The sequence below is a fragment of the Oreochromis niloticus genome, linkage group LG7, assembly GCF_001858045.2.
Source record: "Oreochromis niloticus isolate F11D_XX linkage group LG7, O_niloticus_UMD_NMBU, whole genome shotgun sequence".
Lineage (NCBI taxonomy): Eukaryota > Metazoa > Chordata > Actinopteri > Cichliformes > Cichlidae > Oreochromis > Oreochromis niloticus.
In genome coordinates this window covers 46,531,502-46,557,456 of record NC_031972.2, presented here as the reverse complement: position 1 = coordinate 46,557,456, position 25,955 = coordinate 46,531,502, and the positions used below count along the sequence as shown (strand labels likewise).

The window sequence follows — 25,955 nt, the reverse complement described above, 5'->3', positions numbered from 1 at the left end:
TTACCAAGGGGTGTCTCGGCTAATTAGCATCAAACTAAACTAGTATGAACTCTTCAGTTCCAATGCAAATTCCCTTTCCTGGGTCTTGGTCCTGGGAGATTTTACTACGTGGCCCAAGTAAGCAAACTAAGTCAACGCCACATATGTCTTGCATTTGGACATTAAAGCAGACTATTATGAGATTAAATCAGAGACTTGTGATATTCGGTTCAAATCTCAGCTCCCACCAGCTCCAGTCACGCAGAGGGAGCATTCAAAACTGATATTGTGTTCAGGTTCTGCCAGAACTTTAAAAATCAACCGCGATGGAAAAGGAAGTGATTAAGGTGTTTTTTGTATTGAATTTTAGCTCAGATACATGTTGGATCACAGAGAAGATTCAGTTATAATGTAAGATTTTTGTAGGTTAGAAGGGTCACGTGTCTAAATTAAAAGGAAAAAAAAGCAACAGCCATACTGTACTATCAACTTTGTGGTGTAATTATAGCTGACAGGACAGCAAGAACCTAATTGCCAGCAAATTAAATAAAAAATGCATTTATAGCAGTAATGTGCCATCATGTATATTGAATTATCACAAAAATGAAGCCCTGAGCAGCACTGTGATCCTTAAAGGGCTGTTTTTCTGTTACTGGGTAAATTTATACGTACACTAAAAAAACTTCAAGGATGGGAGTGAAAATTGAAAAGATTAGTGAATGAACAATGCTTGTGATGTGTTAGCATTTGTTTTCTCTTATTCCTTTATGTACGTTGTCACCTTCACGGTATCTCACAGCATCGATACAGGTGTCTGTTATTGTATTTATAAGTGTGTGACACTTTGTGTGTTTGTGTATCTGGAAAGCTGAGAGCTACTCTTTTGCTGTTAGGTGATAAATGACCTTCAGGCCTACTAGTGACAACTCGGCTCCTAATGACTAACTGGCTGCCTGACTGTGCTAATGGTAGAAATGCAGAGCCCTGGGAAAGCATGGAATACACTCACACGTGCACATGGGAGGTTCCACGTGGGGGCTCATTGTGACATGTGATCTTCCATTAAACTGTTATACATTACTCATTTCATAATGTCAGGAATATCCTTTGCTTTTTTTCTCTTCCCGGTGAAAGAATTACACAAGAGATTTTTTTCCCTGTTTATCAATGACACAGAGTCTGATAGTGTAAGATTACGTTGGCCATGGCCCTGACCTTTGAGAGGCTTTGAATTTGATCCTAGATCAGATCAGCAAGTGAGCAGCAACAAGTCAAGAAACAATGTTTTTTTTCCTTTTTCTTTTTTTCCCCCAAGTCCGTATTTTCCTTTCCAGCTCTGAGTCCCACTAGGTCTTTCCAAGGAAGTTGAAGCAGAAGGTGGAGATGCAGTGAGATGGGTATTCAGGAAAGGAAAAGGGGGAGGCAGAGAGGAAGAAAGCAGAAGAATAAACTTCTAGTGAGAGAAACAGTCTGGTTCCTGCCATCAGTAAGCCAACTGGGCTCAGTCCAGTTGGTAGGGGTTCTGGAAAAAGTAGCCATCATCTGCAAACCATCATCCAGGTCCAACATACTTGGACCAGCTTTCAGCACCTGTCACCCATCTCGTCACTGTGACCAACTCAAATAAACATGCAAAATTAATCACAGCATTACCACCGAACCCAGCACCCTATCTTCCTCCTGATTTTCCATTATTTTTTTTCCATTTCTTCATTTATGTTTAAGTGTTACGAGGCACATATGTTTAAATACAGAGCTGTCAAAATGTTGGGTGTGGTTTACAAGCTCTTTAGTGAGTGAGTGGCTTGCGGTTGTTAGTTCAAGGCAAGGATTAAACTAAAGTCTTTTAATACTGTGTTGCACTATATGAGCCCATTAATTCTCTTTGAAAAACTGTAAGTGATTGTCCAGACTTTTAATTAACAAAAGTGGTCAGCTGGCTGTTAGGTCAAGTAAAGGAGGCTACTGTAATGTGCAAAGAATAAGTGCTATGTGATATGTTCCCTGTGTGAATTTGAGCTAACCATAAGTATCCCATGTCATGGAAGTCAACCACAATGAAAGCTCTAAAACAACCCAAACTTATTCAAACCAGTATAAAATACTGTACTTAAGTATAGCCTGTGATATATTGTTCAGTTCTTTAGTTTATGAGAAACTATGTGCAAAAATAATTACATTAGGAAGGAAGGAAGGAACACAAGAAAAATATAAACTGTTATATAATGGTTGGGTAAAGCAGTAAAAGGATTCGGACGTGGGTGGTTTTTTCTTTTTTGTGATGGTAAATTTTCATTATTTAATGGTATTTTTCCAGCACCCCACACCCCACAGATTTTTCTTTTTACAATGTAGCTGGAGTCCTGACTAAAATAGTAGTACTCTCAGGTCTTTGATATAAGTCATGCGTGTTGGGCTCCATTAAGCCATCTCTATAGAGATGAGGGAGATACTGAAATGGTGAAGTTAATGTCTTCTCCATTTTTTTGTCTGCAAAGTTCTTATAACTTATACTGTCTGAGTTAATTCTCAACAATGTCTGATAGGTCTGACCAGTTTTCATCAGTCTTATGATATACAAGACATGCTTATATAAGAAGGAAATTTAAAAAAAGAGAAATGACAGGCTCAAATGAGTCCAAAATAAAGAAAGCTCTAAGGTTAAGATTTATGCTGGTAATAGGAACTTCTGTGTTTAGCAAAACGCTTTTCTCTGTATTACGTTGTTCTATAGACGGCTAAAGACCCCCTTTGGGCTGTGTTTTGTTTTGCTGCCCTGTTTTTATTGCATTGCAGGTGTATGTGCAGCAGGTGTGGCTGGCTGCTGTGCAGTGCAGCAAAGGAGGAGGGATGGTCATGGTCAATATACAAGGAAAGAACCTTTTACACATGGCTCCAGTGCGGTACGCCTCTGGAAAATCTATTCAGGCACTCACGTACCCTGACACATGCTGACAGCAGGCACTAGACGTGCACATAAGTCACATAAATACAAAGATCCACACATTGAATGGAAGACATGTGGACACAAGAAGACCTAATAACATAAGCATGTACAGGGACCATTTCTTATTGAAAAAAAGGGACTTGTTGAGTACATGAAAGTCCAAAAGAAGGTTACTTTTCCTTACAAAGCATATGACGATCATAAGGATGAAAACAAAAAAGCTGCCATTATGGTTGCCTCATATTATTATCAGTAATATATAGACTACCTTTCTTTACCAAAGTCTTTATGTAGAAATATTTAGCTGTATCAAGCAGGATAAGTCAGAAGTCCATCTGATGACCTTATACTGTATTTAAAGAGAAAAGAGAGGAGCACATTTTTTTACACACAGTGTGGCACAGTGTCATCAAACCTTACAATCCACCAGACAGTGAGTTTCAAGTTTATCATTATACTTATGTCATCATTCTTTAAGTTCCTGAATTTGCTGTTTTCGCTAGTTTTAAAAAAGCAATAACAGGTAAACATTATCAAAATGCTGATTCTCAGTTTACTCCTACACTGCAAGAGTAAAGGTAAATGTAGCATTATTAAGCTAGTTTGTTAATGTCTCTGGTATATATGTAGCTTAAGCTTAAGTAGCGAGATAAAGTTTGCTAGACCGCTAGCAAACACAAACACAGAAACTTAGCAACTTGCTGCCAGTACCCTGTGAACCAACATCAGCAAACCTAGCGGCTAATTCCAAGTGAACTTCTGTGGCTAGAGAAGTTAATTAACTTACTTGCATATGCTCGGCAGCTGGGATGTGGAGTTTTTGTAGGCAGATAGCTCCATGGCTCTGCCCAACAGAAGCTAACGTAATGAACTGTCGCTTTTATTGGCCTTGAAGTTTAGTTTGTGGATTCTAGGATTTAGATTCATTTAGATCTCCAATAGAGTCTCACATGTCATTTCTTCCTTCTTTTTTACTTTTTTTTTTACACATCTGTGAATTTTTCCTATTGACAGTCTGGCAGTGAATGGGCAGCTGACTTTCTGTCTTGCCTTGACAGATTTATAATTATTCAGCTGTTGTTGATATACCAATATCTGCTTTTTGTAGCACCGGGCACGGGATGAGGAGCTCTTTCTGCCTTTTTCTTTCCATTTTTCCCCTTCTGTCTCTTTCACTCATTGTCAAGGTCACTCCAGTTAGACTTTTCTCTTCCCTCTGCAGAGGGCACTCTCCCTCTTTTTCCTTCCTTCCCCTGCTTTGTCTTATTTCTGTCAATCCATAACCCTTTCTCTCTTATTCTGTATTGATTTTTCTCATTTCATTATAAACATGTGCCTCTTTCTTTTAAATTTTCCTCTTCCTGTCAGTGTTTCTCATCCACGCAGACCCCACATGTCAGTGTACAGGACATCAGAGCGCACAATATAAACAGAGGAGGTGTTTGTGTCTGCATGGCTACATGCTTTTTTTCTCCCTTCCTCAGTAATTAGCAATAAGCTGAATTACTACAGGCAGAGATGTATAAGCTGTATGGCTCTGAGACCTCGGGGTTGTCTGAAATTGGAAACAGCGAACAATTGCTATCACTCTCCTTTAATTGACTCTCTCTCACACACATACACACATTTTCTTCGTGAGTGTGAACTTAAGTACTTTCCCTAAGCAGCATTGTTATCCTGGCTCTCGACTGTTGTGTCTCCCACTCAAATAAATCTCCTCCTCTTTATCACAGAGCAACAAATATTTACGTCTACCCTAAATCACAGAGAAACATTCTCATGGCCTCCCTGATTAGCTGTGTCAGCCTCAGTGCTGTCTTGCCAGCGCAAGTTCATTTTTTGCCATGAATCATTGTCCAGTAACAGCCAATAAGACTCCTTTACTGACTCCCCCTTGTGCCCATGAGGCTTGTGAGTAATTACTATATTTACATCCCAGTGGATGGAGCCAGGCTGGCGGTCACCTGGGTAGCTACACAGGTATTCCTGTAGTACTGTGTAATTTTCATTTTATACCAGGGGGCAAGCTAAATATTTGCATTCCACCACAGGATGAGCCTCCCCCCTCGAAATACAAATTCCCTCACCGTTTAAGCCTTCCAGTGGCTCTTTTGGTACCTTTGAGAAATTGCTAGGTGTTGGTGGCCTCTACCCTGTCGGTGTACTACTGGGTGATGTCATAGGTTAAATTGTATTTGAGAAGGCATAAACAGAATTTTCAGACGGTGTACTTGCACCCGTAGGTTGGTGTTCCCATCGTGTGTCAGGTGTAGTGGACAGCTTCACACAGAGTAGGGGAAGGAGAGTCACTTCCTTCTCAGGCTTTGATGTCAAGACTCATTTCCTGTCATCGGAATACTAGAAAGACTCGGGAAGGGGAGAAAAAATGTCCTTTTGAATTCCCTGCTTTTGTTTTGGCTAGGAGCCTTGCTCATTACATGGCAAATAGTAATCACAGCAGCTGGGATTGTGTGAACTTCAAGCTCATCAAAGCTTGAGAGGCTTCCACGATTCAGTGTAATGTTTTTCCGAGCATAATTTTATGAATAACTACTATGACATGGGAAAATATTACGATTCAGGACAAACGAGCGCTCGTTCCTCTCAATCAGGCTGTCGTTTGCTAGACGCACGTGTCTCGAGGACTCAAAACGGGACCAACGTCCACATCTATAATCCATTTGTAAGAAATGTCAAGGCCGAGAGCTGTTAACAGGTCCCCTGGGAACAAAGCGGAACATTCTGTTATTGTTTTCAGAGAGGAAATAATCCGTTAACAGTAGGATGCACTCTGCTGGTTACCCTGTTTATTTCTTTTCAGAAGCAATTAGGGCCTGTTAATTAAGGCCATAAAAAGCGGGCTGAAATCACGCTCCGGGCATAGTCACAGCACTTAACCTGGCACATTCTGAGGAAATGAAGTGGCGAGGTTAAATCACACGCTGGAAATGGAAAAGAAAAGTCAGCTAAAGAAAACCTGGTTTTCATCTGGGTGTGTTGGGGCCGGTTATACCTACTTTTTGCTTTGTCAAAGAGGAAGTTTGCTCGGGTAACATTATTCAAGCGGCAGATCACTCTAAATTGAAATGTGAAATGAAAACATTGGAGCGTTTAGGGCAGGTTTGGTTACCCGAGAACCTTCATCAAGTTAAAAATGCAGTAATGAAAAATGACACCACCCTGCTAATAGAGTAAAAAACTTCGGGTGTCTCATTAGTAAATAGAAAATGTGAGGCAGAACAGATGTGCGATTATTGTTTGAAGGATCTTGACTTGTAGCAGGGCCGGGTGACGAGTACTCATGGGTGAGGTTCTGATGGCACACTTTTTATTAGAGCTGCCGGAGCTGCCACATCAGGCTCAAACATCTCTGTCTATACGCAAATGCAAATGTGCCCTTGCGCTATTGTCTATGTTACATCTGCGTCAGCCTTCCTCTAATGTATTGTTAACAGATGTGTGCACGCACTTCTGATGTGCATATGAAACCATGTTTGAGTGTACCCTTTTGTGTAAAGGGAGGTACTTGTGTGCGAGCGCACGCATGTGTGTGGAGTTGTCTAGGGATCAGCACACCTGTGGGTGGGTGTTCATTACAGCAGGCCTGAGTGATGGCTTGGACCGCGGGAGGCCCTTGTTCATTGTCATCTCCATTCACTTAATTAGCCCTCGCTTTACAGGTCAGAGGAGACCACCGAAGACCCCCCGCTCATGTTGGCGAGAGCGCACACATGCATGTGGTTAAGATCGAGGTTTGCACTTGATACGGTGCCAGGAGGCAAACAAATGTGCATGTGACCTTATCATCAAACCACCTGTGCATAATTGTAGGGCCGATTAGACTGGCACTGGCCGGCCCTTGTTTTTCGCTGATACATTGAAATTACAGTTTGGTGCTTGTTCAGGAACAGCGGTGCGGAACCAAATGTCTCTTTGTTTCTGGCTTTCACTTCAGGAGATTAGAAACTGACCCGTTACTGGAAATGCGGTAAGCAGACCTCATTTGGTGTGGTGAAATGACACTGAGCTCAGATGCAAAAAAATATTTAGGGAAACTTTTTTTTTTCTCCCCACCCCCTCCCGTTTTAAGACAATTAATACTTTGAGGTCGGGCATTTTTGTGTGTATGTGCACATGTCTTTCTCTGCGCTCCCCTGTGCGTGTTGGATTTAAGCTGCTTATTAAATGACACAGCTATACCTCACCTTGGGCCCGGATCCACTTGGCCTCCAGCGATGAGAGAAGAAACAGCATGAAAGTGATATAGTAGCAGTGGTGGTGGTGAAGAGGGAGGCGGGAAGGTGTGCAGTATGTTTTTCAAGGGGGGAGGATGTTAAGAATAAAAAAACAGTCTATGAAACTGAGAGCGTGCGGTTGAGGGTGTGTGCCGTGTGTTTTCACTATGAGTGTTTGCTTCAGTTTGCGAAATTGTGTCTCTGACTAAAAACATCACACCCGTCAATGTCATACTCAAATATGTCGTAGAATTTCTTTGCTTAAAACCCCCCAATATGACCACAATTTAAAACTGAACACACACAACATAAGAATCTATTCGACTGATGTCCCGATGTGTCTTAAAGTGTGGTAGAATATACATTTTTAGATGAGTTTTCAGAATGACTTGGTTTCATTGATTTCATTACAATCTTTCTTTTTTTTTGTTCACTTGGAAAAAAAACCCAGATCTTTTCCGGGTGTGTAACTGACTTGTCAGCTAATAACATTTCATTTATTGGAGTCAGTAGTATTTCTGCTCTTTGCTCACTGACTTACACCACCCCGCTCCCTCCACCGTGCTCACATGTGTTCTGGCAGCGTTTCAGGGCCTGGGGATGGTGAAACCAGGGGAGGAGGAGGAAGAGAAGAAAGAAGAGGGTGGGTGGTTGTATGGGCAGGCAGCCTCCCTCAGCTCCTCTTCCCTTCCCTCTTTCGGACCTGTCAGGCAGGCAGCCAGGGAGTAATGTGGAAATGTGGCTGGCTGGCGTCGACTTGATTAAGTCTGCGCACGTGTCTCTGCAGAGAGGAGACTCCAGGCTTAATCACCCTTAGCCCTGACACTCTCCACCTCCTCCTCCACTCTTTCTTTTTCTCTCCATATCTCTTTTTTTCCTTTTCTCCTCTGTTGCTTCTCCTTTTTACTCCTCCCACTCCAATGCTGAGGACAAAAAGTTTTTTTCTCCCCCTTCTCTCTCTTCCTCTTTCTGCTGATTTTTGTTTTTCAGAGCTTTTCCCCTGACCTCCTCTCTCTGTATGTAACTGACTTTTCTTTTGTTTGCTAAGCCCCTCTTTCACTCTTTTTTTCCCTATCACACCCCCTCCCCCATTGTTTCACATATATGCCACATATCAGTTGCTATATGTATCCTGTTTTTCCCCTAGCACAGCAATGTGCGCCACGCACAGTTGGACAAGCACAACTCCTGACAGCTCCAAGTTACCTCACCTCCTGCACGGAGAGGATTTCATGTATGAAATATCCTCCCACCCTGGACTGGTCTCTGGCCAGTTATAGTATACAAAAGCCCAGTCTCATGGCAATTTGTGAAATGGTCATGAAATGTAATCTATTTTTTATGCACAGGATACAAATTTTCCATTTCTGAGCGGCATCCAGCACAAGGTTAAACTTTTTTTTGTCAGTTACTTGAGCACCAAGTGGTCTATCAACAAAAAGAGTTCTGCTTCCTCCTTTAGGAATGCATCTAGATCCAGAGCAACAGTTGTAAGTCAGGGCTGCTTTAAGTCTGGGGTCAGGGATTCAACTGTGCTCTACCATTTGAGGCATACATACTAATATCTCTTCATCATATTGGCAAAAGGGCATAAAATGCACTGTTGTAACATGTCATTCAAAGCAGCACCCTGTGATTTGAAAAGCTATGTTTCATCTTGGTGGATAATGCAAAAGTATTACTTTGTTTTATTAGTAGTATTTGTGTTTTTTTTTTATATCCATGCAGTATCCATGTATATGAATGATTAGATGGGGATTGCAAACTGTGACACTGGGCTGAGATACACAGGTCTTTCCTCTAGTATACTTTACAGCCAGTCATATTCTGGCTATTGTACTAAGCTCTTAGGAGGTACGGAGGGTATGGTTTAATATTAAAGCAGAAATTTGCTGAACAATAGTAAAAATGGCATCTGTGATCAAAAGTGACTCTTGTGTATTAAATTTGCACTGAAGACTACGATTGCTAATGCAACAAAAGCGGCATTGCTTTTGTCATCATCTTAATACAGTCAATTTTTTAGTCCGAGATGACAGCCAGCTTAATAACATTTTAATTTACACTAACACTTACACTCTTAACTTTAGGATATCCCTTCAACAGTTTTTGAATATGTGCTAGAAGCTAGTGATAGTAACTTTGCCACTTTGCTAACAGAATCATCAATATAAAGGCACAATATGTAAAATTCTATATTTAACTGTATACACTTAACAGTTTTTGTGGCAATATAAAGCAAAGTCTGAGTCTGTAAGCACTGTTGTGAAAAGATGCCAGTAAAAGTCATATATCAATAAAAGCAATGGACTAGCTAGCTTACTTAAACTAGCTTTTAGCTTAAGTAGTAGCTCAGTCCTTTTCTGAGCTGTAGGCTAAAGTGTATTTGTTTCAGTCTTTTCTATAATTTAGGGGTTTTTTTGTTTGTTTGTTTGGGGTAAATTAATAATCTTTAAAATAAAGTCATTTTTGTTTTGACAATTCAACAAGTGGGTTTTAAGTTAATGCCTTGAGAGTCTTTTAGCAAAACCCAGGACATTTTATTTCAGAATCCTAGTTTCCTGATACGCCTCCTTTCATTTCACCACTCTCTAGGTGAGTATATATAGTACTTGTGCAACATAAACTTCATATGCTTACTTTGCTCCAGTAATGACAATGGGAGCACGAGGGAAACTTTTTAATTATGCCAATTTTCTACACAGCCTTTAACTTTGAAGCGGTGAGCTGGTGCAGCATTCTATGTTAGCAAATAGAAAGCCTGAAATTATTACATTTCTAAATTTATTGTTATCCAAAGTATATTTCTTTTGCCTGTTTGAGTTTTTAAGCTTGGAGGTCAGTGGCAAGTCGTGAGTGACAGTTTGTTTTGTGTAGTATGGGAGGGCAAACAAGGCAGTCCTAAGCTTTCCAAAAGCAACATGCTTAGTCATCATTTTACTCACTAACTTCGAGATACACAAGGCTCTGTACATTTTGCCAATAGGAGCTTTGCCATGGTTATATACACATCTTGGTTTAAACACACACTCACATGAAAAGACTGCACACGGAGATCCAGCACCTCTGTCAGTGCTGCCTGCATTGAGTCAGCAGGGTAAATGTGGAAGCAACAGCATATGCAGGGTCTTTTCTTGAGCCATCACATTATCCCAGCGTGATAAATGATTCTGTTAACACATCAAGTTGGCTCTTCAAAGCTCCCAATGTTCCCACCTCCACAATATGGTTCCAGCAATCCAACCCATGCGTTGATAATTTGCCCTGAAAAAATTGGCCGGGAAAAAGCATCCAATTATGGCTTTGCACCCTGTTCCCAGCGCCTCATAACCGAGCTCTTTGAAAACAGGATGAATCCCACATTTCTTTTGCTTCTCTTTCTTATTTCAGTATTTCTTTCTCTGTTTTTTTTCTTTCCTTTTTTAATCCCTGTCCAGTGTGATTGTGACTTTTTCTTTCGGTTTGATGTAGACGTGACAGGCTCTGTCATTCACCTCACACGCATGTTAGGTAAAGAATGTTAACAGATATCAGCTGATCTCAAGTTAGTTTAGTATTATGACAAATAATTCCTTTGAAAACTGGAGTCTGTCATTTAATGCTCTGGGCTCTGAGCCAGCATTTCGGTTTTTCCTGTCTGTCAGCACGGAGCTGTATTGGAAAGTCATGTTTCATCATTTCCTTGCAGACTGCATCATGTTATTAGGTCAGTGTTTGTTATATCATCATAATACTATATTATTTACACAAAAAATACATGATTCTCTACATCGGTTTCATATTTGTGCGCTAAAATTTACACCCGAAGCTTCTCAGTTCTCAGGTTTAAAATAACTTTGCAAATACGAAGGATTGTTTGACACGTTGTTACTCTAAGGTATGATTTCAATGGATCACATTAGTTGTTCTGCATTATGTTTCAATTTTGGAGTTTAGTTATTCTTCTTGGCTAATGAACTGAACTCTCAGTTTACTGTGCTTTGTTTTTGGGGTTGGCAGCTGCTCCTGTTTTCAGCTTTGTCCTGAATGTTCTGGCTGTTGTTTGTTCTCACACTCAAATTAGATTTCATGTCTTTTGGAGCTCAATCTGAGGATCAGCAGATCTGGCCGCTCACTGTTGTATAACGTGGGAAAACACACAAATATCACTCAAAATGATTTCAAAACGCACTCGAACTATATTCCCAAAAACATTTGAACACATTTGAGCACTTTTCGTGTCTTTGTTGAAAAGTTGTTGAAATGCAAGTTAATAGTGATGCCGTTTACTGTATATTACTGCGTAAAGTCTAAATCCTAAAAGGATATGATGACGTTTTACTGCAATCTTTTTATAGGATGTTAAAACAGCTGTCCAGCAGCTTTTGAATAACACTCAAAACATGTAAGGCATTGAAACCAAAGGCATATAGTTTTTAAAGGAGCTTAACAGATCTGATGCAGGCTCATAATTCTCCCTGACACACTCCCCTCTCACATCTCATTTCACCAGAGAACATTAGGAAGGTCAATTTGACCAATCATAGACCCTGTTGCACCCACTGAGCCATCTGATCATCTTTCACCTCCTCCCGGGCCCGTGAACTCTTAGTGTACAGTCATCTGATCCCACTATAGCAGCGAGCAGCAGAGTTTCTGACTTGGACCTCTTTTTAATGCAACACTGTTGCTTCATTTTGCTGCATTGGTCCCTGATCACATGAAAAAAAACCTGATATGGATTATCATGTTTTCAGACTTTCCCTGAAGGTTTACATTAAATTACAGGGCCTCTGAATCTTTTCACAGCTGCATTATGGAGTGATTTTTGCATACCTGAGACCAGTTCCTCTTATATATATACAATGCTGTGAAAACATAATTGCCCCCTTCCTGATTTCTTACTTCTTTGCGTATTTGTCACACCGAAATGTTTCAGATCATTAAACACATTTTAATATTAGACGAAGATAACTCGAGTAAATCCAAAATGCTGTTTTAAAGTGATGTCCCTGTGTGAAAAAGTTAAATCACAAATTAACTGTGATTAACTGTATATTTTTTAAAAGATTATTTTAATATCAGCTAACAGCATGATTACTGATTACTGCCAGACCTGCTGAATCAATACAGCCTGTCTGAAAAAGTGAAGTAAGCTAAAAAATCTCAATTAGGAACAAATCATTACACAATCCAAAGATCCAAAGATGAGAAATAAAGTCATTGAAATTTATCATTCTGGAAAATGTTACAGAGCCATTTCTAAAGTTCTGGGACTCCAGAAAATCAGTGAGAGGCATTATACACAAATAGAGAAAACTTGGAACAATGGTGAACCAACCCCAAGTGGCCAAAATTACTCCAAGAATGTATCAACAGCTGATCTGCAGGCTTCACTTGCCTCAGTTAAGGTCAGAATTCATGATTCAACAATAAGAAAGAGACTGGGCAAAAACAGCTTCCATGGGAGAGCTCTGCTGAAAAAGAACAAAAAGCACACAAAGGCTCGTCTCACAGTTTCCAAAATATGATGATCCCTTAAGACTTTTGGGTAAAATATTCTGTCAACTGACAGGACAAAAGTAGATGTTTTTTGGAAGGTTTCCATCTATTTCTTTCATTTCATAGAAAGAACATTATCCCAACAGTCAAACATGTTGATGGTGTGATGATGATCTGGGGTTGTTTTGCTGCCGCAGGACTTTGACGACTTGTTTTATTTGATGGAACCATGAATCCTGCTCTCTATCAGAAAATCCCAAAGGAGAAAAGTTGTCCTGAAACTTCAGCTCACTCGGGTTGTGTACCAGGACAATGATTCAAAACATGCCAGCAAATCCACCTCTGAATGACTCAAAGACACGAAATGATTATTTTGGAGTAGTCTAGTCAATGTCCAGACTTAGAACAGATTAAACAGACCATTAATGCTCGAAAATCTCCAATGTGACTGAATTAAAACAGTCCTAAAAAGAAAAGTGGGCCAAAATTCCTTCACAATGGTGTGAAAGACTTATTGCCAGTTCTCACAAATGTTTAAAAAACTGGTGGCACAACCAGTTTTTCACTCAGTTTCGCCCAGTATGTTTTGATGACTATTGTACCTTCATAAAAGCAATAATCATTTAAAAACTGCATTTTATTTACCCTGGCTATTTTTGTCCAATTTGAAAGTTTGTTTTGATGATCTGAAAGATTTCAGTTTCAAATATGCAAAAACTAAGAAATTAGGAAGGGGGCTAACACTAACAGACATATACGCACATGTGCAAAATACCTCACCTAGGAGGTGTCCAGGAAGCATCATAGTCAGATGCCCAAACCAGCTCGACAGGCTCTTTTCGATATGGGGGAACAGCAGCACAACTGAAAGTCTCTCTTGAATAACTGAGCTCCATACCTTGTTTCTAAGTGTGAGCCCACGTAAAATGAATAAATTATGCATAGAGAGGGATTCACTTTTTTTTTGTTTGTTTTTTAATTTGACAAAACCATAATTAATACCACTCAGTCGACACCATTTCTATGTAAGCCTTTAAAGCTGAATCCCTCTCGGCCCACCATCAAATCTTGAAAACATGTAATAAATGGATGGAAGGATGGATTATTTAATATTTATACTGTATGAACAACAACAGCAGATCACTAATGAAAACAGTACTTCTAGATTTAGTGCAGACCAAGTGTGTCAGTGATACAACCTCATTGAGGCTTTCTGAGCTTTCCTGTCTGTCTGCCTGACTGACTCTCTGTCTGCTTTTGTGTGTTTGGACTGCTGCTATAATTACTGTCCAGGCAGGGGTGGACCTGGAGACAGAGGCAGTGTGCTAATTGAATGTTGGAGCAAGAACGGAAGCTATTAAAACAAGCCTGCCAAGACATTCTCAGCCTCATCTGCTACCATAAATCCATACCGACCATTACGACTGCTGCTACCACTTCCTCCAGCGCTCCATCTCTTTTTGTCTCTGTCATTCCCTCCAATAATGTTCCTTCTTCTCTTTCAGTCCTCCCAGTCTTTGAATAAGGGATTTTATTAACCAAGTAGGCTCGTGTGTCTCGTGTGTTTTTATTAGCTTGTCTCTTGTTTTGTATCACTGCACAGCTAAATGAAGACCAGAGCTAGACTAAGGATATCGATGGATCTGCTAATAAGCCAAGCTTTTCCCACTATTTTCTTCTCATGTTTTGAAAGAAGCCTTGCCTCACAACTGTATTTCTCTTCTGAAATCCTCCCTTCCCCTCTCCCATCCCAACAAAAGTGCTGTTGCAGTGATTTAAAGATAATAAAGTTCTAGTTTTTCTTTATTTTCAGCATTTAAGCTATGGGGAATATGAGAAGACAAATGGCCTCTGCAGGGTTTGACGAGCGGGCCCCTTAAGCTTCGGGATTGCAGTCTCTCTGCAGACTCTCTTTGCATGTCTTTTTGCAAAATAATCAAAATGAATCTCTGTGTGTCCCTCCATGTTTGTAGTTTGTGCACGAGAAACACAAACAGGATGAACCATCAGGAAAGTAAAATCTGTTCAGACTGAAGCTGCCTTCTGTTGGACCAGCATTTGGGTTTGGCAGCATTTTAATTTAGAAAATAAATAAAAAATATTGTACGCTGTGTCTGAATAAACTGGGCTTACAAATGCAATTTGGTTTTTACTTCTTAATGGTTGGGGTTTTTTTCTGTTTTTCGACTGGTCGCTTAGTCTTACGTGATTAGTCACTAGTTCTTTGACTTTATGTCTTTCTCTCACGGTAAACAGATCTAAAATAATTGACAGTGACATCCACTGACTGGATGGCTTCCCATAGTTGAAATCAGGAACAAAAAGCCTAACCACTGTAGAAAGGCCTAATTAAACAGCGGTCTTTAATGTCACCCCTTCCACCCCTCCACTGTAGCCCCAGCCACACATGAATGAAAGAATAATTCCCTTTTGAAAGCAAGCTCTGTTTTATAATCTATAACCAATGGAAGGCCCTTGGCTAAGAAGGTCCTCAGGTCACACTCCATCTCTTCCTTTCTCTTTTCTCTCTTTTCTCCCATCTCTGTTTTTTTTCCTGTCTTCATCTTCTCTGTCTCCCTGCTGCTTCCATGGTCTGGGTAAGCAAGGCAGGGCTGTGACAGTCACCTCTTCAAGACCTTGCTCCCTCAAGAGCGAGGTAGGGCTAACTGTCCTTGAATACATTCACACACAACCGCCCATGAATGGCCATGTGTTGGCATGACCAACCACTGGGCTCATGTGCTTGGATTACTGGACTGCTATGAATGAGAAACAGCCAATTTAATCCAAAGATGGTGGCTGACGTTGGGAGGTGGGAGTGGGTTTAAGTGCTTAGGGGCCTTACTACCTGGGGTTATTCCAGAAAAAAAAAATTAAAGGGTCCATGCACCCCTCACCTCACTACTGCCCACCATCCAAAAACCTCCCCACCCAGGCAAGAGGACCCCCCTGACTGGCAGCAGTAAATAGATTCTTTCTCTGACATCCTTAATCCCCCTAAATAGCAACAAATCCTATTAGGCCATGAATTATAAATCCTCTTCCTCCACTAAACTCAATCACCCAGCCATCTTCATGTATTTATGCACATGCATACTCATACATAACATTTTCTCAGGAATGTTGGTCTAAACAAGGCAGGCTGTGAATGTGATGGACGTCCACATGACATGTTAGTGTGCCTATATATTTGCTGTTTGTTAAATACTGGTACATGTAGCTGTGTGTGGGGCTTACTTCTCCCCCCCACCTGTCATTTTGGGCTGAGTCAGTCACCCAAGCTTATACACAGATATAAACAGCAGGCGTAGATTAGTCTCATATACACCAGAGTCAGGAACTTACTAATGCTTGTGAGAGTGTATGCTTTTATACATGATCCTAAATTACCTGATTGTGTCAGTACACTCAGTGCTTACTTTTATTTTTATTGCTTGAAAGGACAAAAGCGTAATGCAAGCCGCGTCAAGCACAGAAACAACTACATTACACTGTAATGTAGTTGTTTTTTAAGCATCTGCACTGACGGCAACCTGCATTTCAACCTCTACATGCTTCTATAGTAGAATCACTTTGGCTATAGCTGTTGTTTCTTTGGGCTGTTGAACAGCTTGTGTGTTTCCTCATTAGGATAGTATGGGGAACTGTAACCTAAGATTTATATTGTTAACTGATATTTATGAGACAGTGCAGTCAAGGTCATCTTACAGAGTAACGAGATAGTACTGTATTGAGTAGTGTAAAGAATTATTTTCTTTGAGTAATTAAATAATGTACTGCATTACTTTTAAGACAAATAAAGTAATGTGTAACATGTTTGTTTTTTTTTTAAATAACCACATCACTGCTTATAAACTACACATAAGGAAATTTACTCTGTAAAGGAAACCTGTAGCCTGTACATGCACCACTACAGAATATCCATTTTCATATGTGTTCCTATTACACTGCTGGGACCTTGTTCAGGGACGTTTTTGCAGATCCACAGTTACCAGCATCATACTTACCACTAATGTTTGGTCAAAGTTTCGTCAGGTAATGAGTCCGGTGGATCCTTCACCACCAATGAAGCATAAAGGCCAGCAGGTTGGCAGAAATCTGTTCCTGTAAACGCTTGCGTAATCTCATGGCCAGCACCAAGTTCCTGAAGATAATGCAAAAGCAGCTATTTAAACCAGAACAAGGTCTGACAGAAAATAGGGGACCATTAACTACAAAACGATGCAGTTCTCTAATTAGACTCTCTTTGAAGAATAGTTACCACCACATCCCTCTCTTTAGGCTACACCTCAGGCTGGAACATTAACCCCGAGACCGTGAATAATGCTGGTCTCATCTTTGAGGTTGCTATTCCCAGAGTCGTTCTTACTTCTGAGTTTGTTGATGACAGGAACTGGGAAAACGAGTCAACCAAGTTTTAAATGTCATGTTTAACCAACTTAAATTAGCATTCTTAAAATGTCTGCGTACATGATTTTGTCTATATTCTTTCAGAGTAAATCTTAATTTTTTGCGGCTTATGTACTCAAGTAAAAATCAAGTCTCCCACGGGTTTAGTTAAAATTGGTTTGGCTTTTCCAACGGAAACCTCGTCACTCAAATTGTTTTGATAATTTGGCATTTAGAACTACACGGAGAAGAGTTCAGTAGTCATTACACGACTTGTTAAAAGTGTGCTCTTCTCCAATCTTCTCTCTGTGTGGTGGGAAAAGCTGCGACCGTCTCTGTTCTCTGCAAATAATGACAGGTTGTGCGATTCTGCATCATTAACGTTAAACGTGGGTGGAGCTTTTCCGAGTGTGCTGGGACGTCTGCTGCCTCTCGAGAGGAGTAATTTTCCTTGGTGGGATTCTTTCACACGCTTCGGGAGAGGAGACTTTAAGGCTCTGTTTAAAAAAAAATAAGTGATATTCAGAAAAAGAAATCTCTGGAAGTGAATGTGAAAGAGCAAATTACTGAATTTATTTTTATTGATTTATTTATTTTTTGCTTTATACATTACTCAAAATTTATATACGGAAACATGAAAACAGTAATTTGATGGTGTGTTTGCGAGGTGACGGTGAAGACAGATTGTAAAGTATCTCTGGCGTCTCCCCCTTTTTTTTTCTGTCTCCGAGGCCACACACATCAAACAGCGCTCGCTCGTTCTGTTCTCTCTTTGTCATCAGCTCTTAATGGGTGCTGGTCTTTGATGTGGTTGGGTTGCTGCTATTGTCTCTGGCATGTCTTGATCAGTGTCTATTGATCTGGGAAGAGTGGACATGAAAACAACTGGAGCAGGCCCATGGGGAGAAGGGAACCTATTGTAGCAGAAAGCAGATTTAAGTGGTTGCATCTGACACTATGGCACGTATGGCAGATTTTCAGGTTCACATTCTGAGTGAGTCGAGTTTAAATTAAAGATTAAATTAACTGCAGCCAGCCTGAAGAATAAGCAAAAACATGAAGCAAGTCAGAATAATGGAGGAAGTCAGAAAGTGAGTCAAACAGAGACTCAGAGTGTGGAAAATGAGTTTGCAGCTATAAAGTAACCAAGGTTAACTCAGCCTTCATACTTATTTGGTTGCCTGGTAACAGAAAGAGAAAGGAAAGAACTTGGTTGTGATGAATCAAAGGTTGGGTGACAGTGGAGAACAGGCAGAGGCAGAACTGGTTTAATAGTGGGTGCCAGTAAACTTGGAAGTTAGAGTTTTGGAATTTTGAAAGTCGGATTTCATGCTCGGACAGAACGGCCTGACCCCAAAATCTGTTCCTCACCATTAACTGTGAGCTCTAGATTTCAGTCATACACAAAGCTGTCCAGTGTGCATCTGCGGTAATGTAAGTATGTGCAAAACAATTTGCAGTGAGTTTCAGTGAACAGATACTGCTAACAATGGCTACCCTGGTTTGTTTGTACTGCTCAACTCCGTGTAACATCATTCCCAGCTCCAACTTCCAAGATAAATGGAAAACAGCATATGTCCTATTTCCCCTTTTCCTCTTGTATGCCATGGAAATACTTGGGAAAAATTACCCGAAACCTTAGATTGTGGTTACACACATTAGGCATTTTTAGAAGTCATTGAAGAATTCTGTATTTTAGATAAAACGTGGTAGCATTGCTTAAATTAGAGTTGCAATCCTCCTCGTTTTAAACCCTCGGTGAATGGCATGCCATCACTTAGATCAAACATTTTTGAAAGAATGTAATCATCTTATCCTTCCAAGATATGATAAAAGAATGCCTGCTTTTGAGGAGAACCGAAGAAGAGCGCATCTCTTTGATGAACCAAAGCACCAGTTATATAAAGCTTATCTCACAGAGACAGATGCAGACACACAGAGACACACGCACACACACACAGGCCAGCAGACTTGCTGGGCCCTGCCCGTAGTGTAGCACATGCGTGTCTAAGGTTGCTTTCTCCTGACTGGCTCCAAGGTTATTGCTGCACACCATGGAAGCACAGGATATTTGATGGTCCCCTGCCAAAGACAGAGCCGGGGTCATGGGGCATAGGAGGGTAGGTTGCCATTGACAACTCTGAGGTCTCCAAAGTGACCATTTGAAACTGGGAAAGAGAGAAAACTTATTAAGAGAGAAGGGTCAGTGGGAAGCCATGGGGCTAAATCTTTCACCAGTTTTGAAGCGAGGGTCCGGGCTAGTTCATAACTGCAGCAACGATGCCTTGCCTATGACTTCTACAGTGGATCTGAAGAATAGCGAGTCTGTTGAGAAGAACTAGAAACCGGGATTTAATCCTCACAATTAAAATACACACAACCAAGCACGAGTGAATCATACAGCGCAGGACAATGGAAAGAATATTGAAGTCGTCGGGGGTAAAATCTGAGCTCTGCTGGCTCAAGAGAAGTTCCCAGGATAAACTGTGTGTCAAATCTTCTGCACAGATACACACAAAGATGGGAAACAAGAAGAGAGAAGATGTTGTAGTAACACTTCATTATATAGCCTGCAACTGAGGGCGTAGTTACCCTGAAATATGTTTTACTTAAAATTAAAATATAACTATATTTACATAGAGATATTGAAAAGTTGATATGCCAGGGGGGGTCTGGAGGGAACAAAAAAATTATTCTATTGTAAGTAAATGTAAGTAGTGTGTAAATAATTTTAAGTACTACATAATTTTGCTGACAAACAATATTTCCCCATCTTATATCATAAATACTTTTTTGGTCATGGGCTCTATTATGGAGTTACTTTTTACATCTTTATTTCTTTTATGGTGTTTGTTAATATTCATTATACTGGGGTGCATGATTATTTTTTCTAATATTCAGTTGTACTGTACTTAAAATTACTTATAGTATCATGTGTGTCTCATTTTCCTTAAAATACCAAGAAGTTACGCAAGTACAGAGTAATTATGACATAAGATGGAGAAATGTTGTTTGTTTTTACCAGGTAATTATGTAGTACTTAAACTTACTTACAGTATAATTATTTCTTTGTTTTCTATACATTCTTGACTTTTTACCCTCTTATTCTGGTGTGCCTGCCTTTGAGTATTGATATGTAAATATAATTGACTTTTGTCAATTATATTTATATGTTTTATTGCTGCTCTGGGTCCTGTTTTTCCACCCAGTCCTCAAAGTGCAAGAGAGAAGTAAAGGCAGGCTGTCTTCTAGGGAGCTTGTAAGACTGATGAAATCTGAGTATTGTAACACTTTGGGCTCCACTGTAGTCCTGCAGGTCAGGGTTGGTGGAGCCTGCATTTTATGAAAAGGAAATCTGGCTTCTTTATCTGCATTACAACATCTTTATTACAATTTCTTCTTTCATATGCTACGCTAACTAATGTTACCAGCAGGTCATCATAACTAGAATACAATGGTAGACAACTGAAGATGGCTTTTAGGTGCTGCCATCCTTAAAAACAAGATACCAGTATTGCGTGGTGAGCGGTTAGGCAGACCACACTTTTCTAGAGAATCAATCTGCATGTTTTAGTGAGTAACCGAAACAGAAAGAGCGGGAAAGAAAAGAGTGCATGACAATATTACGAGGTCCTGCCCGTAGGAGGTCTACATCTCCCACTTACCTCTCGAAAGCACAGGAGGAGCAAGCAGAGAAATGTGGGATTTGCATTCTTACATTTTCTGTGTGCTAAATGTTTAATGGAGTGCAGAGTTTGTTGGTGTTGGACAAAAAAAAAACAACCACCCATCCGTGTTATTCTTTTATCACACTTACCCCCTGAACATGTGTGTGCATTTGTGTCAAATGCAGGAAACGGGAGGAGGGCAAGGAGGGAGCAGGGTACAGTTGTTCAACGATCAAAACCACACATGTTTTTTGTTTCCTACATGTGTTTTCTTTCCCAATTATGCTTGAACCCTCTAGTTCACACAGAAACGAGGGGAGAAAAAAAAACACATCCTTCTCCTCTTTGACGAAGGAGAGCAGCAAAGGGGTGGGTGCTAGACTTTTTTTTTCCTAAAATAGGGACTCATGCTCTTTATGTTTGGTATTGTTTGCATGCATTTCCTCCTATAGCTTGGGCAGGCCCTGCATGGAGGGCAGGAAGAAAGACGGCAGTTCGACAGCCTTTGATGTTCCTGTTTTATGGTCCCATGTCAACGCATTGTCTGTTAAGTCCTTTTGTTGTCCCTTTGCCTAATTAAGACCTCAGAGCGACTTGTTGACTCCACAAAGACCCCCATGTTTAGGGAGCCGAGGGTGGAGGCTGTGTGATTCTGTGTGTCAAGGGTGTGTGTGCGCTTATATGTGTGCGGGTCTGTCTGCCTTGACTGGGAAGTAGCTTGAGAGAACTCTTCAAAACAATACACAAAACCCATATATTGGCTTTGACTTAATCCACACTCTTTGCAGACGCTGGGCGTATGCACATGGCCCAAAGGCTTATCAGCACATACCAACAGATGGCTGAAAGGTCACCTTTGTCTGAGACATGTCCTACATGAAACAGAAAACTGATATTAAAATCGACACAAAAAACAGGGATCAAATAATGCCCTCCTCACCCAGACTTTGCACTCCATTACTGTTTGTTTTTGCTAAACAAATGATGCATTGAAAAGAATAATAGCTCATGTACTCTTTTATTTAATTCTGTGTGGGATTTAAGTCTGTAATTGGACATCAAAGCCATATAATAGTTCTTTTCTGTTCTGTTTTCTGTTTTGGTGGTGTGGGAAAACATCAGTACAGAATACAATATCACAGTAATATGCATGGTGACGTTGTATAGATCCAGAGACACCAATAAGAGATATTTTTTAAAATAAACTGAACAAGGGTCTCATCTCATTCACCACGATGCTCAAATAACGAACAAACTTACAATAAATTGGCTCATTCGAAAGATCATCCAGCACTGGATACACTTAACTTGACCAAGCTGCCTCCTAATTCAGGGCAAGCTAATGGCTCAGTTTTATGAGGAAAAACAGGACAATAACCTGCTTGCACCTCCCAAAAAAGCCCCCAAAATTCGTGGCTGCCTGGTGATTGTATTGAATTTCTTCCCTTTCTGCAACCGATTTCAACATGTGGTTACTAAGTGTTTGCCCAGAGTCTGAGCTATTGAGCTTAAGGTGATTGCATAGACAGGCAACCTGTCTGCAAACAGCTGTAGTCTGACTTGGACTGACTGCAATCACTCCCAGAGAGATTATTGAAGGTTTGCAAATAATTGCTGTCTAATATATAAATGCAGACAAATTGCCAACATGTTGCCATCAGTCTGAATTAATCTGTGCCAATGAGCACAGCTTAGGGCCAGCCAGCTGGCTGTCAGCTGGTTGGTTCTGGTTGAATTTGATAAGTGATTTTTGACAATTTATTACAGTTAATTGCTGTATTGTCAGAAATAATTAGCATAAAATTGCCAGCTTGACCCCATTTAACTGCAGACTGATATCAGACTGATTGCAGGCTGCCTGTCTCTGTCTATTGGCAACATTTATGGCAGGTGTTAGTATTTAGGTATGCTTGACAATCTCATTTTCCATCAAACAATAGCTGAAGCAAAGAATGTAAGTTATATATTGATACTAACATTTCTCTTGGAAGCCCCCTAAATGCCCTTGAAAATATTAATACCCTTTATTATTATTATTATACCCCTTTTTCTAATTCGCATGACAGTTTGACATGACTATTAAACTGCTGGGCTCTTAAGATTATGGAGATCGCAGCCTTGACAAAGGTTGAGACACCTTGTCCTGGGTTATTACACTTGATTGTACTTTGCAGCATGTTAATGTGCTTCCAGTATGTGTTTGCAAGATTTTCTGATTAATGAAATGCAGTAACATCCAAACCATGTGGGCACCAATGCACAGCATGGCACAGCACAGAGCGCCTGCTTGAGAAAACAAAAGTACATGGCATATAGTCACTATGGTATGCAAGTAAAAGCTGTTGTGTGTTGTGTGCATCAAGTGGTTTTGGTTTCAGTGCTTCATAACAGCATTTTTGTGTGTGTGCATGTGTGTGTGCCTGTGTGTTGACACAGATGTGCTTCTTTGAACTCAGCAACGTGTGTTTTGGGACTCCTCTTAAGGCAAACTGAATTGGTTTTCTTCTCTCGTTTTCGCAGTGGGTTGTGGATTCACAGTTTTGAGTGAAAAGGCAAGCACCGATACAGAGTTTGGGTTAATCTGTGTTGTTACTCTTGTCTGTATCAATGCATATCTGTCAATGTACGTTTGTTTTTCCTGTTTAGACCCGCATGTGTTTTGCAGTTGGGTGGCATACGCATTGTTCATCGAACCTGAAAAGCAGCAAGGGTCAATTAGCGCTGAGCACGTAGACTTTTTTGTCTCTCTCTTTTCTTTTCTTTTTTTTGTCCCTTCTTTTCAGGGCAGTTAGTCAAGAACAAACCACTTGACCTTTTACAACAAGCTCAAATGTGAAGTGTTTTTCTTTTGTGGCCTAAATTAGTCTCCTTTCTTTCTGTCACAGGTTGTCCCATGCCCAGAGATCTGCGGTAAAAGTCCTCCGCAGAATGCAGTACTTTGTGGCCAGGAGGAAATTTCAGGTACGTTAAGGGAAATCCAGAGAGAAACATTGCAGAGTTAAAGAGAGCGAGGGAGGGGTGACAGATGAAGAGAAAGACAGATTGAGAGTGAGAGAGGGAGTAAGAGAAGTGTGTAGTAGTATGTGTGGCTATACAGGAAAGGAGGTGGGGGGGGCTTAAGGGTATATATCAGCTGTGGTGCTGGTGTGCGTGCTTGTGTGTGTACACATGAATGTTTGTGTGCATGCCTGAAACTTGCACCTGCATGCCTTCTTTGTGCTCACAGTCCAGGCACAGTATCATGGGAAATCTGCTAACCTGTCTCTGGGGCTACAGTAGGAATTCACTTACTGTGCTGCGCGCGCAAAAGTCGCTCGCAGCGCTCACAAAAGCGCCCACTTGTATCCACGCTGCATGTTTTTCAGAACGTTTCTTCGATTCTTCCCGTTTCCAAGTGTTCTATAAGTTTTCGGTTAGGGCCTATGTGGTGTCAGCTGCAGAGGGCTATACACTGTGCAGTAAAGAGTTCACTGAGTTCTTTCTGATGCTCCTTGTGTCAACGTCACACTACACAAAGCTATGAAAGGGCTTTAACACGATTGCTTTCTACTTGACCATGCACTTGTCAGGACACACACACACACACAAACACATGCACACACACACTGGGTTAACAATGAACCCTTTGCACCCAAGGGGGTTGGGGATGTTTTTGGGGACCAAGCAACAGAGACTGTTGTTGACAATGGCCTTTGTGTCCCACCGTGTGTGTGTGTGTGTTTGTTTTTGTGTGTGTGCATGCTGGAATCAACAGCAAGCTCGGAAGCCCTATGATGTGCGAGACGTGATCGAACAGTATTCCCAGGGTCACCTCAACATGATGGTCCGCATCAAGGAGCTGCAGAGAAGGTGGTGCCTTTGACTTTGTTTTATGGTCTTTGTTGTTCTTTCCATAAGCTTTTGTTTGTTTGTTTTATATTGTGAGCTCAATTTTAAAGCCATTAGGATGTCTCTATGTATCCAATGCCTCAATCACTGATATGCCTTTACTTGTAAAACCATATTGTTCCTTGTTTTTTGTCATGTTAACAAGGAAACACAATCCCAGATCTGTCAATTTCTCCAGAATTGGACAAAAAACATGTAGATTTTCTGCACCAAAAGCTTCAAACTTCAGATTCACACCCTTGTTACACTGAAGGAGTTTAAATTACTGGTGGAATCATTATAGTTTACTTTGTCTCTCATTTTCTGTGAGGAAAATGCAAAGTTCTTAATCTGATGGGTGTTTCTATGTAGCTATGTTGCTGCCCTATTGGCCAGGTCTCACTTGTAAAAGAAATCATTAATCTTTATGGGACTAACCTGGTTAAAAAAATAAATAATAAAAATAGATACTTAAGTACCGAGTCCTCATTGGGCCGTTTTTCATTTGGTAAATTCTGGCTGTATTTACGCTAATAACGTTTTCATGCTCTGCATCAATTCTTAAAGACTCAGTTTTAGGGGGTCATAAAACACTGGGGTTGTGCAGCCAAAACAGTGTGCTCATTGCAACTGCTAGCGCTTTCTATAACATTTATAGACATTTATCCTATTCTCTGCAGTCTTCATCGGACAGACAGGAGCCTCACTGGTCCCATATTTGTTCTGCCTTGTTATACTTTATAACAAGAGCAGAGTCATTATGTTGAGTTGCAATGAAATACAGTTCTCGTGAAAGTTAAACCTTTTGTCCTCTCCGTGCGATTTTCTCTGCTTCACTTAAGAAGATGTTCTTTGTTTGACACACACACACACACACGGCTCTCAGCCGTTATAGGTCAGTGAGAGGTGATGTATTGTGTCTGATTCATGCAAGTGCATCGCCTGGACCTCATAACACCTCCTGCAGTAATTCACGGACCCGTGGCAATGCACTGTTACATTTTTAAGTCATTATAAAGCAACAGTAAATCATGAAAGTGCTGTTAGGCTGACAGTTTTTTTATTACCCCATAAAATCTAAAAGAAAAAAAAGACACTATTAGACACTATCCCAAACACACCAAAATACTGCAAAGACCAGTAGTCTGCCAACATAAACGAATAATAAACACATAAAGACGTGTGATTAAGGTGAGGAAAAGATGCAAATGGCTTACACTGAACACTGTATTCAAATGCTTTCCTTCTGCCTCAGTGAATTCGTAAATGCCAGTCGACATAAGAAGTGAAACTGCGAGTTTCAGTGTTTATTTTCAAAGCTTCACATCTCAATAAGAGCACAGCATCCATTTGTCCAACCCCTTTAAGGCTTGCATGTGTGCACTCTCT

General features: G+C 40.5%; 1 protein-coding gene across 3 annotated transcripts in view; it reads left to right on the top strand.

Annotated features, from left to right (window-relative positions):
• kcnq1.2 (potassium voltage-gated channel, KQT-like subfamily, member 1.2) overlaps window positions 1–25,955 on the top strand; it is a 163,551-nt gene that overhangs the window by 78,173 nt on the left and 59,423 nt on the right. For all 3 annotated transcript variants that reach the window (XM_013270547.3, XM_003443831.5, XM_005451039.4), the window contains 2 exons: window positions 23,585–23,660; window positions 24,454–24,548. In XM_013270547.3, the coding sequence (XP_013126001.1) occupies window positions 23,585–23,660; window positions 24,454–24,548 (171 nt within the window). The remainder of the gene's footprint in view (window positions 1–23,584; window positions 23,661–24,453; window positions 24,549–25,955) is intronic.